The sequence below is a fragment of the Thunnus albacares genome, chromosome 13, assembly GCF_914725855.1.
Source record: "Thunnus albacares chromosome 13, fThuAlb1.1, whole genome shotgun sequence".
NCBI classification, from domain to species: domain Eukaryota; kingdom Metazoa; phylum Chordata; class Actinopteri; order Scombriformes; family Scombridae; genus Thunnus; species Thunnus albacares.
In genome coordinates, this window is record NC_058118.1 from 7,649,060 (window position 1) to 7,664,931 (window position 15,872).

At 40.0% G+C, this 15,872-nt stretch overlaps 1 protein-coding gene across 3 annotated transcripts in view; it reads left to right on the forward strand.

Annotated features, from left to right (window-relative positions):
* The window catches only part of flrt1a (fibronectin leucine rich transmembrane protein 1a), a 45,224-nt gene extending 29,681 nt beyond the window's left edge, over positions 1-15,543 (forward strand). For all 3 annotated transcript variants that reach the window (XM_044371704.1, XM_044371703.1, XM_044371706.1), the window contains exon 3: positions 11,181-15,543. In XM_044371704.1, the coding sequence (XP_044227639.1) occupies positions 11,252-13,315 (2,064 nt within the window). In that variant the 5' untranslated portion in view covers positions 11,181-11,251 and the 3' untranslated portion in view covers positions 13,316-15,543. The remainder of the gene's footprint in view (positions 1-11,180) is intronic.
* The last annotated feature ends 329 nt before the right edge of the window (positions 15,544-15,872 follow it).

The following is a 15,872-nucleotide window of genomic DNA, read 5'->3' on the forward strand; positions in this document are numbered from 1 at the left end:
CATACACCGGTGCCTTTTAAACCACAACTGCAATTCTATTACACATGGAGAGCTTTCCTCAAATGTTAAATTAGATTTATTTAATGGCTCTGTAATTAATTTTCTAAGTTGCATTGCTGCTGTAATTTCCTTTTGAATGAGGTTTTATGAGACATAAGTGGATTGTAACTGGATGGTATTTGCCACCATTTATTATTTCAATAAGTCAAAGGAAAAGAAAGTATTTGTTTTCCTTTAGATTTCTGTTTGGAAGATATAAAGATTGTTTAAAATGGGATTAAGTAAAAGCTGCATTAAGAAAAAGTCATACAAAGGGAAGAGAAAAAGAAGGAGAGATGCTGTTACTGACTGAATGGAAAGGAATAAAATATGCAGAAAAATAAACTCTGGTTAGAAAAGAAAGAAGAGGAAATGATGAAATTCACATCAACATTTTTGACACTCGTAAATGAAACACAAACAGGTGACAAGGCAGATGAAAGCGAAAGGAAGACATGGTTGTAAAGGGGAGCCATGATGATGAAGCCGAAACAGTCTGTGAATTTGTGAATTTATGTAAGAAACTGAGAGAATCTGGGTCTCCGTCAGCCCCCTCATAGCTCCCACAAGCCACGTACGTACATGAGAGGAGAAAGTGAGACGAGAAATATGTTTCTTCTGACTGTTTTTGTTAAACCAATGTGGACTGAAAGTGAGTCCTCAGATGTTCAGGCTGTGTGAATGAAGATGTAAACAGGCATGCTTTCATTTTGGAAAGTACAGTATAGGATTTGATGTGTAAATTGTTACTTGGAGGTCATAGAAGAGAATAGAAGTAGATCAAAATCAATGACAGCGAGATGAGAAATACGGTAGGCTGGGAGCAACAGGCTGGGATCACGAAACCAACACGTGAAACTGGCCTTTACAGCAGATCCACCTCTGGTATTACTGAACTATGATCCTGTCAACCAAAACAATTTTATAGTTATTGCTTAGATTTTCTGCTCTTACTTTCTATTTTGGTGGATTTGGGGTAGGATGTGAATTTTGCTTTAGAGCTGCAACGACTAATCGATTAGTTGATTGACAGAAAATTAATCTGGAACTATTTTGATCATCAGTGAACCGTTTTGAGTCATTTTTTAAATAAAAAATACTTCTGAAAAGTGAATATTTTCTGGGGTTTTTTAGCCCTCTATGATAGTAAACTTTAAATCTGTGGGTTGTGGACAAAACAAGACATTTTAGGTTGCATCTTGGGCATCTTTGGGAAACAGAGAGTGATATTTTTAGATTAACAGATTAATCGATAATGAAAATAATCGCTAGTTGCAGCCAATTTTGCTTTGCTAGGTGTGTGTTACTGATAAGCAGCAAGTTACTGAGGTTTTCTTCAACTTCCTTAACATCGTCTTCACCATCAACAGTCTGTACCAGCATCAGAAACTTGAAAGGGGAAACACAAGCCACCAATCACTGTTGTTTTTCGTTCCAGATGTGGTCCAGATGTGTAACGCAAAGGCATTGTAGTAATAATCTTTCATTTTCCTGGAGGAATTACCAGTTTGATGTTAAAACAAAAAAACAAATGTCTTCACTGTGATTGTTTATTATGATTATAATGCCAACACTGTGACAGCTGCCTGTAAGAAACCAAATAACGCTGTCTGGGTTCCTCAAATGGAAAAAGTGCAAAGAATGTCAACTTTTTATTTTCCACCACTTTTCATTCAGATATAGAAAACAAAAAACTTGAACTGAACTTAAACTAAAAAGCCCAACTTGAGTTCCCGAGAAATGTTTTTTTGTATAAATGTATTTTTTTTGTATATTGTATTTTTGAATAAATAAATAAAGCCACAAATAGTAAGCCTGCGGAAATACATAAATAACAATGAAACTGAATAAATAAAAGGATGAAAGATGCAGTAATCTTTAGTAGTTGCAGGGCAACTACGCCTCGACTAGCAGCTGCATCAGGTGTGTTAGCAGCAATGAAATGAACAGTTAAGACTCAGAAGCACATATGTTTTTCACATCATTTAAGCTGTGGTGAGATGGCTGAGTTTTATGTTTAGAAGCGTGCTCAGTTGTTCATAGCTGTTGGCCCTCCAATATGGCTGCCAGACACAACCTGGCAGCCCAGTAAAGGTGTCAGGGATACAGAGAGGTTTTTCATTGATGTTGTATTTTCTTTTTCATCTTCTTTTCTCTGATGTGGAGGTGAATTTTCACCCTGAAAGCACAATGCTGTCTTGTGACTCAGCTGCCTGCCTCCCACAGCCTTGTATTTATATTAAAACTTGTCAGGGTTGAATTCAAATTCAACCAATTAAGCTAACCAACCTCCCTCTCTCCTTTCCTCGCAAATAAAAAAAATCCAATCAGAATCCTAGCTGAAGCGTGACAACCACAGCCTTGACTTAAAGGCAGGAGATAAATTTGCCTTTATAAGGCCCGTTTAAAATGATCAAGTTCGTTTTCTCAAAATGGAGAGTCCGTCCTTGAGAATAAACAGTTTCCTTTATTTTATGTATCGCCAACATTACTGGAAAAAACAGCAACATTAAAAGCAGGGCAGATTATTTCAGAAGTCAGCGAGGTGATCAAAGACCGGAATATGACCACTGACACAGACTGACACATCTAAAGTTTATTTGCCAGCCAGTCTGTCAAACTCATGCTATGTCACTGTATCATCCACCAATGTGACAGAGCAGCAGATCTTCCATTAAATACCAAGACCTTTATTTTAAATTGGATTATAGATCAAATCCAGCATGTGAGTCAGCTTTTTCATTTCAATTAGCAAACAAAGCCAGGGAATGCTTGCTTAAGAACATTAAAATCATTTTTATCTATTCTGGTTGAAAAATAGGTTTAAATTTGCAATTGTTTGTTGGATTTCACAGTGACGTTTTTAAAACGGGACAATTATTTTTGTAAAACTATCCAGTTCAGTTTTGTGAAGATGACTGATTATTTTACTATAATGCCCTTGAGAAACCTGCTGGATTACATTATTGATCTCAGTTAGCATGCGGTACATTTTGAACATAACCCTCCCAAAACCCTGCCAGCATCATGTAAGATTTGTTCTTACCCTTGAACACAATGCAGGAGCATATTGCTTCAAAAGAGCTGTGGTCCTTTTGTTAATGCTGAAAGGATTTACCTGTAATCTGGCTGTCTCAAGGAAGAAACGCCGAGCCAAAAGTATTCAGGGGCAGCTGCAGCTGCAGTGGAAAGGACTGGGGAATTAGACTGGTGGTACGACAGAACATATAGTAGTGCTGTAAAGATAAAACATGTTATAGTGCTGTAGAGCTATATGTCAAGTCACTTCAGGGCCCTGCAGGCTCATACCCACCAGCAAACAAAAGCCTCTAAGATGAAGACATATCTCCAGCTGTGAATTATGTGAAGCACTCCATAGATGCTCTACAATCTTTATTACTTTGCTACAGCATATTTTCAAAGCAATATCTGCAGCCGTACACAATAAAAACTCTCGATTTGTAGGTCAAACATTCATTTGAACTGTGCTCTTTATTTGTTTGTGTTCATTATACATTTGACATTTATACGGCAATTGGACAAAAACATGCAAAGTCTCTAAAAATGATTGACCTGTCACAAAGTTGACTATGTGTATCGAAAGTATTTACGTTGTCTTATGTAAATGTCTCGACTCCAGATCCATTTTTACACATATGATGCATAACTTATTTGATACTGAATTTAATCTTTGGTTTGTTTGTACATGTAACTGAAGAATTTAAGCTCTTGGTGGAGTTTTTTAATAACATAATCTGTAATAACACAACAGAAAATGCAGGCCTTTTTATTTGAGTGTTAATATAGACTATATGACAAAAACAAGAAAAAAAAACCAACAACATTTTCTTCCGGAAACACAAATCTTTTATATATGTCACATACCCGGGGTCTTTGTGTCAGCAGCTGAAATGAGAAACTGCTGAGTGCAAATCCAATCACTCCTTCATGCCAAGAAATGGGTGCATAAACCAAGAAAAAAAAAAAACTGATTGGGGGGTGGTTCCATTACGTATTTAGCCTTTAACATATTATTCATTCTGCCTCTATAGCATATTCACATGGCAAGAAGAGAAGATGATAAGAGATTTAAAAGGATTGTAATGCATTGGCATATCAAATAATTCATAAGTATAGCTAAGAAAATCTAAAAATTTAAAAAAATAACACAGGGACTCATTTGGTTTGATACCTTTATTCAAGATACTTGAGCATTATTTGTGATGATGACAGTATTATCTGTTTATTTTACATAAAACTGACAATGAAGATCTTGATGTTGCCAATGTGAAAGAAGCAAATTGTGGAGAGCAAAATATTTCCATATTATTGATGCTGTGGTGCACATTTGTGCCTTGTTTGGGGATTAAAGTCAATTTTTTATCTCCATGTTTTGATAGCTTGAAGATTATAGTGTATTATTGCAAAAACAGCATCTATCAGCCACAGTATTACAGAAATATTATACTACACACACAAAAATGAAAACCCACCTCTCCTCTGTGGCTCCAACAACCTCTGCGATTAACCAAAATGAATAAGCCAAGCTTCTCTGGCCTTGTGTACTTCTCTGTCTCAAACCCTCGATTTATTTCTGTCATCACCATAGCCATCATGTTTTTGTCATCCTTTCCACATGTCCAATCTCTAAATCTAAAATAGGACCCATAGACATGGCATGTAAGATAAGCTTTGGGCCACTATTATCTTTTCCCTGCCATCAGTAAAGTGGATCTCGTGATACATCAGCAGCCCCCTCAGTCATCCAAAATCCGGTTTTCCAGATTTCCCAGCCCTATCCCTCTGTGGGGGTCTTAATGGGGAGATGGGATTCAAAGGTCTTGCTCAAAGCTGCTTTCTGTCACTCTCTCCATCTCACTCTGGTTTTTTTTTTATGTAAATCGATCCAGTCTTGGGTTCCAGTATCAGATTGGGGGTTGTTGTGTGTGTACTGTACTCTGCCTGAGGCGGCTGGCTGTCTGGCTAACACATTACCCCACATCCATGCTTTACTCCCCATATACAGATCAGTGAAATGTAGACTGTGACCATATAGATTGTGCACATATGGGTTAATGTCTGCAATTTGATCATGCATGGACAGACAAACACACAGTGCTTTCAAACCAGAAACATTCACATACACAAACACAAAGAGCTGTCAGGTGCTGTTTATGCTTTATCATTATTCTCTAATATAGGAGGCAAAATGAGTAACCATGATGCAAAAACCCCCTGAAATGTTTGTCTGCCGTAGCACCTGCTTAATCCAGAGAATAACAGCTCAATATGCTCTATTAATCCCTGTGGCTCTGTGCACTATTTCAATCTCACACCACATCTATCTTGTTTTTAAAGAGCTGACCCAAATACTCCAACATTCAAGGGACTCACTGCTGAAGCTCCTGGGATTCAAAAGTCATCCATTCTTTAGCACTACTCAGCCTCTCACACATACACACACACATGCTCACACACTGAAACCTTATGAACATTTACAATATAATACAGTATCTAGCCTTCTTGGCTTTGAAATGAATTCATATCAAACTGCACATAGTGTATAAACAATATCAGCTTTTAAAATTTTCAGAAATCATTTTACTCTCCAGGTTCCACTTAAAGTGCACAGGCACCACTTCACTGTGGCCAGAGGACTGAAGTGGAAATAGGCACAAAAATGGATTAGTGGTTGTAGGTGAATTTATCAGGGAATGAGAATATTTTGTGGAGCAACACACAAATGTTACTCTCACTAAAGATCAGTGAGCGTGAGAGTTAAAGGGAAACTTTGCTGATTTTCAACCAGAATTGTATCATTACAATGTGGCTAGTATATGCAAATGAACAATGTTTAACTTCCCTCCATGTTGCCTGCACCCAGAGCTCCGTGTTCATTTGCCGGCAAAAGTCTGTTGGGTGACGCAAAACGTGTCATCCGGTGGACTTTGGAGATCTGCATTAGATTACAAACTAAGTTTCTGCATTTTCTGTAGTGGTGCCTTCAAGGACAGTAAAATGTGGGTCTCCCAAAACACTTTGTCTATCATGTTAACTAACGAAAGGGAAAAGCAGACACTAAAATATCATACTGCTAAATATTTTAAATTATCAATATATTTGAAAGAATACTAGTTTCATGATACAAGGCAGAATATCGTGCTGTTGAATTAGACACAAGAGAGTGTAGAGGAGGAAGAGACCACCAGAGCGACGTTACAGCTGCAGCTAAACTAAGCTAAGCTAAGCTAAGTTTCTCCATGATTCATCCAGAAGAGCTGAATCTAACACAAAAAACAACTAGCTTTACAATATAATGTTGGAGCTGAGATGTGGCGGCACTGTTACAATTCATGTGGCCGAATATAGTGCTTTGTAATCAGACAAAACAGAGTATAGAGGAGAAAGCGAACATGGGAGCTATAACTGCGGCAGCCTATAGAGAGGCACTCGGGGAGTTTGAACTGATCCGCATAACGTAACTAACGGTGCGCTGATGAACCTTGCACACCAGTACGATAGAAAAAATGTTTTGTAAATGAAAATAAGCCTCAGTAAAGAAATATTTTTTTTGGTGCTCTGCTGGCAGTATAGGGAATCTATAGTCTTTTTCTCATTTTCTTTAGTCATAGGGCACCAATTTCGAAAATAATTCCACATTTCTACTACATAGATGACCTAGTTTAAAAACATAATATTAACAGTGGTGAATTTTCCCTTTTAGAGATCATTTGGCAGATGGTGACTGACACAGATCAACATCTGAAACAAGAAGAGAAAGTAAAACTTGAAAAATAAGAATAACACACAGTATTTTTTGTCACAATGGCATTATTATGCATTTATTTTTTTATTGGTAACGTTCTAAATTTCAAGTCCAATATGAGATGTAAAAATATATTAATAATACAGTAGAACAGATGATTTCTGTAATAATTTGCCCTGTCAGGGTTATAAATGTAGAAATCTGTGAACAATATCTGAATAGAACAGGAAAAAGTAACATAGAATACCAAAGTCTATTACAAATGTGTTATTATTCTACATTGTAGACAGTTGAACTAGAAGAAAGTTTGTCTTGAACTTAATTTTAGTCTTAAATGATCACACCTCCCACCTTTAAAATTGCCATTTTTCTCAGTGTTGCTGTCCAGGACTGAGCAGAGCAGGGCGCCAGCAGTGAGATAAAATCAAGCAACACATTCTGCTGCAGCCAAAATATAAATTGCTTTCAGCCAGTCTCGATTTCAGTCATCCATTTTCCCATGTATAATCCCGTTTTCCCCTGAAAAATAGTTTTCTGAATTTATCACCTCCTTCAATGCTTCTCTGTTTAATTTTGATTGAGGACTTTACAGATTGCCTTAGTCTGCACAATTGTAAGTGGAAGTAACTCAGTGGAGAATGAGAATGAAAATCCTCCATTTGTAAGAAGAATTTACAAAACATTTGGATTTACAAATGATTACTTTTCCATTAAATGATCCCTGACCGACCATGGTTGAACGACTGTTGGAGTGTTAGGTGTTTTTTCAAACAGTGATTAATTACACTTGAAAATTAAAACAAATGTCAACAAATAGTTTTAAATATTTTGGTAATGAATAAGCACTTACAGTACAGATGAATGTTTGCAAATATATTTTCAACTAAGTCAGCTGCCAGCAGAGTTGCCATTTGTTTGGTTAATTATCAGCTTACACTCTTGGGAATCCTGTAATGTGCATGAGAGCCGAATGACTCTGGCAGATCACCTCGAATTTGTGTGGAAATCAATACTGCAGCCTGAGTATGTCTGCAGCTGTGTGGGCCTTAACGCTTTGACTAATGGCCCTGGTTATTGAAGACTACGATGGGCTCAAGTTGTCACTGACGGAGTGTTGCAATTTACCAGTTTCCAAATCTCTGTAGTCAATACTGTACTTACTGTTATGACATCTCCCACTTAATCAGTAGCAACAAATTACAATGCCAATCAAATTCTAAGGACAACTTAGGTAGATTCCCACAATACATTTACATTTGTAGTGACTGCAAATGGTTAATTAGTTATCACATCATCTACATTCAGCTGCAGATGAATTATGAATTATTACTATACAACTAAATTAAGAAGGTATGATTTGTGGAGAAGTTTTAATGAAGTTTTAAAGTGTCCATTGCCTTCCTGACTGCTTAATTAGAATTTAGCTCATGAACATGCTGTTCCTTCTTGATAATGAAAAGTATCTTCAGCTCTGTCTGGCTAATGCAGCCATCTGCTGGCAACTCCTAATGGAGTTATGGAGCCTCTCAAGATCTCTTAAATAATTTAGAAGTTGAGCGTATCTAAGACTTCATATTTATACACAAGGCTTAATTCTAAATGTAGGATTGAATTTGTCAGTTCCAGGGTTGCTTTTCCTAAGACTAATTGTTCAGTACAGTACACAAAGTTTAGCTTTATGACTGTCTTTAATGTTTGATTATTGTATAATTATTGCAATTATTTTTGTGTTCTTTTTGGCTGCTAATTGATGACAGAATGTTGTGAAAGGCTCAAGATTCAAGATTACTTTATTTTTCCATAGGGAAATTTGTCTTGGACATAAAGGCTGCCACATAAAAATTATATACAATTTTAGTGCAGTAACGGACATGAAGTGCATAGTACACACAAGTGCAGACATGAAATGCATTCAAGTGCAACACATTCCCTCATTTCACACCCTTGTTATGTCCTGAGTGTAGGAGATTCACTGATAGAAGGATGAAAGTTTTTGTATCTATTCAGGCATCTTTTCCTGTATTTAATTGGAACCCTGTAGCGTCTACCTGATGGGAACAGTTCGTATTCTGAATACAGGACATCGGAGAGGTCAGCAATAATTTTCCTAGCCTGTTTAACTATAGTCTTCTCAAAGAGCATTTTGAGAGAGGGATGCTCCCTCACCCCCATCACTGTCATTGCTGTGTGGACCAGTCTGTTTATTTGTGATTTCAACTTAACTGATATGTTACCAAACCAAGCTGAGATTCTGTAACATAATATACTCTCTATCATAGCATGATAAAATAACATCATTACCCTGAGTCTGTGCTGTTGGATCCTAGTGATACAGAATTCACATGGACATTCCAAGACATATTACAGTCAATATGTACACCCAAATATATTTAAGAATGAAACTGGGTAATACAAGCGTTATGGACCAGTATTGGAGAATGATCCCCCATATGTCCTTGATCAAAAATAATTTCTTCTGTTTTCTTGGAGTTTACAATGAGATGATGGTCATCACATCATTGTACAAACTTTTTAACCTCCAAACTAAAGCCAGAAACGCCAGTGTCTGTATCTATAAGTCCCAAGATGGCATTGTCATCAGAAAACTTGACAATAAATCTGCTGGGATGACTGCTGTACAATCATTTGTATATAATGTAAAAACAATCAGAGAACTCACGCATCCTTGAGGAACGCCTGTGTTATTGACATTAAACTCAGATAATGTCTGGTCCACTTGGACCTGCTGGGTCGATTTGGTCAAAAATGATACCAGACATCTGCCTGAGCTTACTGACAAGGATGTGTGGCTGCAGGGTATTAAAAGAATAGCTGAAGTCTACAAACAGCAGTCTGGTATAGGCCTTGTGGTTTTCTAGGTGTCACAAAATAAAGTGTATTGGTATTGTATGGTTAGTATTGTATTATCAGTGCCATGATTTTCTTTATAGGCAAACTGATAAGAATCTAGCTGTCCATTTATGTTTGACTTCAGCTTCCACACCATTATCTTTCCCAGACACTTCATTATAATAGAGGTCAGGGCTACTGGTCTATAGTCATTATTTTCCTGGGGGAACAGGCTTTTTTGGAAGAGGAGTAATGATTGCCGTTTTACAGAGAGATGGAACTATATGTGAATCAACAGATCTTTGAAAGACAGAGACCCAGGCTGATGTAATTTCCTCCGAACACGTCTTCAAAAGGAAAGCTGAGAAACCATCAAGGCAAACCATATTTGCCTTATTGGTGTTTGTGCTTTTAAATAGTCTGACTTCTCTGGGGCTAATGTCTATCCTTGGAACACAATCATCGATTATTATGGTGTTAATGACACTTTCACGTTATAAAGAGAAATCATGTAAATCAAACTTAATGTAGAAATTGTTCAAATCATTTGTTATTGTATTGCCATCTGTTGTGTGCAGTGGTTTCCTGGTGAAAGTCATATTTGTAATAGATTTCATAGTGGCCCACAGTTCCTTCAGCGGTGGTCCACTTACGGCTCTAGCTGTATGTATGTTCTGGATATTTCCATAGCATTTGTCAAGAATTTTACTGTTTGTAGTGTCACATTTAATATACTGTTCAAACCCAGGTAAACACATTTCAAGTTTGAAATGGATGAAATCCCCCAAAATGAGCATAGAGGTGTCTGGTGTGCATTGCAACTGTCTATGTACACAGACCGCCACTTGGGCCGCAGCTTTCCCTGCATTTCCACGTTGGGGCACAAAACAGCACAGATCACAATGTTCCTAAACTCCCTTGGAAGGAAGAACAGCCTGAGACTCAAGCATAATAGCTCAATGTCCAGGTTACAAATAGCCTCTTATGTGGTGTATTGCCTACACCATTTATCATTAATATAAACACATAGTCTGCACCCCCCCTTGTCTTAGCTGACTCAGAACTCCTATCAGAATGTGCCTGGGAAAAGCCATCCAACTCAACGATTGAGCTAGAAATATCCTGATGCAGCCAAGTTTCTGTAAAAACCATGATACATGATTCGTGGTACTCAAAGCAGGTTCTGGTGTAAAGTTTGAGTTTGTCCATCTTATTCCTCAGGTAGTGTGCTTTACTCAGGATCATCAATGGCAAGGGTGGAGGCTGTGATGGGAATCATCATAGATCCATCCATGTTTGTACATCCCCCTGAGGATATGATTAATAATTGTGAAAAAAATCTTGTTATTTAGTGCAAGATGTCTCTGTAGCTTGTGTTTAGATATGATCATTGTAGTTCCTAGATTATAATTTTGAAGCTGTTAAATGTTTCTGAGCTCATGAAATTTCACTGAAATCTCCTGTGTCATTACCTGTGACGTTTCACTTATTCATCAGTGCTGACTAATTTTTCTTTGTCTTTCAGGGTGGAGGTCAGAGGATTTCAGCTCACCACAACAATTTGAGGATTAATAGCAGACCTGGAAAAGAGAGACAATGCCTATGTTCACCATTATGGCACCTGTAGGTGTAGCTAAACTGCGGGCCCGGCCCCTCCTGCTGTTTCTTTGCTTGACACTACGTGCTGGCATGCTTCAGTTTGTTGCAGCCACGATACAAGGTTACATTGGAGAGAGGGACATGATATGCCCATCTGTGTGCAGATGTGATGAGGATTTTATCTACTGCAATGACCGTGGCCTGAGCTCCATCCCATCACTGCCTCCTTCTGCGTCTGTCCTCTATCTTCAGAACAACCACATAAATAACCCGGGCTTGCCGACTTCCTTGGAGCGCCAGCTTACTGTCCGCGTGGTCTACCTCTATGATAATGAACTGGATGAATTCCCAATGCACCTGCCACCATCGGTCCGTGAACTGCATTTGCAGGACAACAACATCCGCACCATTCCTCGTAGTGCACTGGCTCGGATGCCCTTGCTAGAGAAGCTCCATTTGGATGACAACTCTATTTCCACTGTCAGCATTGAGGACCAGGCCTTTGCTGACAATCCACGGTTGCGTCTACTTTTCCTTTCACGCAACCACCTGTCTAGTATCCCCTCAGGACTGCCTGCCTCTCTGGAAGAACTCCGTCTGGATGACAACCGAATCTCCACTATCCCTACCCACGCCTTCCGAGGCCTCACCTCTCTTAGATGTCTAGTCCTGGATGGGAATCTTTTGGCAAACCAGCGCATTGCTGATGACACATTCTCACGCCTTTCCAACTTGACCGAGTTGTCCTTAGTCCGTAACTCCCTCCAGACCCCACCTGTCAACCTGCCCAGTGCCCATCTACAGCGCCTGTCTCTACAGGACAATGCCCTGACTCACATGCCACGTGGTTCCTTAGATGGCATGCGCAGGCTGCAGAGGCTAGACCTGTCAGGGAATAACCTGACCACCCTGCCGAGGGGACTGTTTAAAGACCTGGACAGCCTGGGTCAGCTGCTGGTGCGAGGTAATCCTTGGCACTGTGGCTGTAACCTGCGCTGGCTATATGACTGGCTGCATGCCCGCGGTAACTCTATCACTGTCAGAGGTCTCACCTGCCATGGGCCTGACAGAGTGCGAGATATGGCTTTGACAGACCTGGCCAGTGAGATGGAGGAGTGTGAGGTGGTGAGGACAGCAGGTACCAGAGACAGAGTGGGTGGAGGTGGAGTCGATAGCTCTACCACCAACACCCCTCCACAGGGCTCTCTCTTCACCCTCCGCTCAAAGCGACCTGGCCTGGGGCTTCCTGATTCTGGCTTAGACTACACTCTCAGCAGCAGTGGTGTGGGAAAGAGCCTGGCCCTCAATGTGAAGCCTCTCTCTCACAACAGTGTCCGTGTAACCTGGAGCGTGGCCCAGCCCAGCTCCTCCTTCAGGCTGAGCTGGCTCCGACTGGGTACTGGTAACGCCATGGGGTCTATCACAGAGACACTGGTTCGGGGCGACCGTCGGGAATACCTGCTCACCTCCTTGCAACCGCGTTCCAGCTACATTATCTGCATGGTGCCCCTGCCGGCCAGTTCAGAAAGCAAAGGGGCAATTTCTGGAGACGCTGACTCTGATGAAGCTCTGGTGTGTGCAAAAGCTGAAACATCAGATGTCAGCCTGTTGGAAGAGGAGGAGGATGAAGATTCACAGCAGATGACAGTTCTGCCTCTGGCAGGGATTATTGGTGGAGCTACTGCCATTGTATGTTTGGCTCTTATTTTTGGCGTCTTCTGTTGGTATGGACATAGGAGTGGCCATTTGTGTTCCCGTGACCATTATACTCGCAACAGCTCCCGAAAAAGCAAGAACTATGATGATTACATTGAGTCAGGCACTAAGAAGGACAATACCATCTTGGAGATCCGTGGTCCGGGATTCCAGATGACGCCTATGGCAGCTTGCCAGCCAATGCAGCCTAAACCCCTACAAGAGGATTACATCATTCATACCATATTCCCCTCCAATGGCACTGGCCTGTACAAAGGTGCCAACCATGTTTCTAATGCAGGACATGGCACCAACCGGGGCTATAGAGAAGGAGGAATCCCAGATATAGACTACTGTTATACATGATGTACTGTACCAGATCCTGTTCACAGTGTTATTGGTAAACTGTATAGATGCACAATTTCCCTTCGCATGGACACTTCTGAAGCACCCCTCTGTGCCTTCTTCTTCTGGTCTCCCATTCCAAATTACCTGCTGTTCACTGCACTGAAAGTACTGTATGTGATTAACTGGAACTGAAACCGTGTGGGAACAGTTCACTGCAGGAAGCAGCAGCCAATGCCCCAGGTGTAAATGCACAGCTGACTGTTTCGTCACCATCTTAGTAATGGCCTGTGTATGTTTTCCTTTCTGCTCTCTCCCTGTGACATGTAAGCAAAGAATGTATACACTGTGGAAAGGTCAAACTCAGCGTAAGTGCAGGTAGAGTTCCTCCTCCAACACACAGGAGCCAAAACTGAAAATGGATTAAGAAATGATGTTAAACAGACATTTTTCGTACTCATTTCCTGCTCACTGGTCACATACAGTATAAAGTCTTATCAACTCATTGTTCCAAATGCCTCAACTATATTGATGTGCCCTACCAGCTATTCAAGGAAAGGGCTTTGTAAAGCTGTGAATTGTTCTATTTCAAACAACCCGTTAACCACTTGTCTTAAAGTAAGCTTGTTATTACCTTATTCAGTAGATGGCAGGTTGAAGATCTTATCATGGCTGGTCAGCCTTGGTTATACCTCTCAAGATCATTCACCTGAGTTCAGCATTGTAGTGTTGCATCAGATGAGATGCAGCACAAGCGTGTAGATAATTTACTTAGATACCGACTGGGCTGTGTTTGAAAAATGCTTTGCAATTTTTCAGTGTTTTTTTAACCATAAAATTCTGCATAACTCTCTTTATTTATTTATTTTGTTCCTTATGTGATGTTTTTTTGTCTCTGCTAAAATTACTTTTAAAATTTTTCACCCTCATGTTCTTCAATAGTGATGAAATCCAGCTTTGATGAAGACGGTGGATTGTTCCATCCTAAACAAAAACAAAATACGAAAAGTGAAGAAAATGTTCTGATGGTTTTCTGCAGATTCATGTTATCCTAAATGCAGCAGAGTGAATTCTGAAGTAAAACTATTTAAAATGTGTAATTTGAAAATTAGACCCCACCCAAAGACTAGCATGTCCAGTGAGACAGTAGAGACCAACCCCAATCACCCCTTTCCCATTTTGTGCCTGTGTGCTTAACCTGTATCTGCAGTTGGTGACTTTTGGTTATGAAATGTTTCCTCCACATTCTTGAAGTGACGAATGAAAATCCAGACTGGACAAAATGCTAATAATGGGGAGCCTCCTGTATGAGGCAGACTCTTGTGAGTGAACCTCAAAATGAAGGAATGAACTGTGAGTGAAACTGAGGAGACTCAAACCGCATCACTGTTGACCTGCACTGTGGGGCAGCGGCCAAGCTGTGGGTGGGTGGATGGACTGGTGGGGGAGTTTGGAGGTGGGGTGAAGCTGACTCCTCAGGGAGGGGAGTTCACCAGTGTTTGTTTTAGCAATGGTGAAAGGCCTCCACCTATTCCACCTCTTTTATTACTGAGCAGCACTAAAAATGTAAATGTTTTAGCACTTAGCAGAGAACAGGGATAAATGTAATGACAGGCACAGGGAGGGTAAAAAAAACATCTCCAGGCACTGACAAAGATGCAGAATTGATGGCTCTGGCGCGATGGAGTTCACCCATGCATAAATCTGTTTGTCATACTCAGCTTCTCCCCTTGGGTTTAATATTGTCCATCAGTTGTTTACCACTGTGTTGCTTCCAAAGGGGGAAACCAATTGTGCTTCCTCGACTGTTCTGTCCGCTAGAGTTTTACACTGGCGTCAGAAAAAATGTCAGTGGAATGTATATTTTATCTTGCGCCCAAAATCACTGGCTTAAACAAATAACATCTTACTGGCCTGGCTAATTCTGTTTTGGGGAATGTTGATATAGTGTAATTGCTATTTTATAGTCGGTCTATTCAAGACACGTACTTCCTCATCATTTGCATAAATAAAACCATGGCCATAGCCACATGAATATTTTCTCTGGTGAAATTATAGAAAGTAATGGTGCCATAACTTTGCGTAAAAAAAAATATGTGAACCTGAGATATGTGTGGATTTTGCTTTATAAATTCATCTTCAGAGGGGATCAATAAAAGTTTTATAATCTTGTTATTACTGCAACCTGTCATTTCACCTCATGCCTGAAGAGATGGATTTTTCTTTAACCCAGCGTGACTTATTCTTGAACTGAAAGTAACATTGCAGAGAGGTTTTGGTAGGAGATCAAAATCTATCCCAAGAAGCTGGTTTCATGCACAAATTAGACCTACATATTGTTTTCATTTGATGACGGTAGCACTGGGATAAACCAGTGCCAGCTACAGCCTGAGGCCAGACACTTGGAAGCAGCTGAGATTATAAAATGGAGCTGAGAAGAGACAACAGGCTGCTGCCCTCAGTGACCTATACGTTTACATGCAGCCTGGGACACAAGGTTGTATGAGCCCAACTCCAAATGAAAAATTTCATCAACACATTTCAAATTAGATAGAGTAATCAGCCAGCTGTGGCTCAG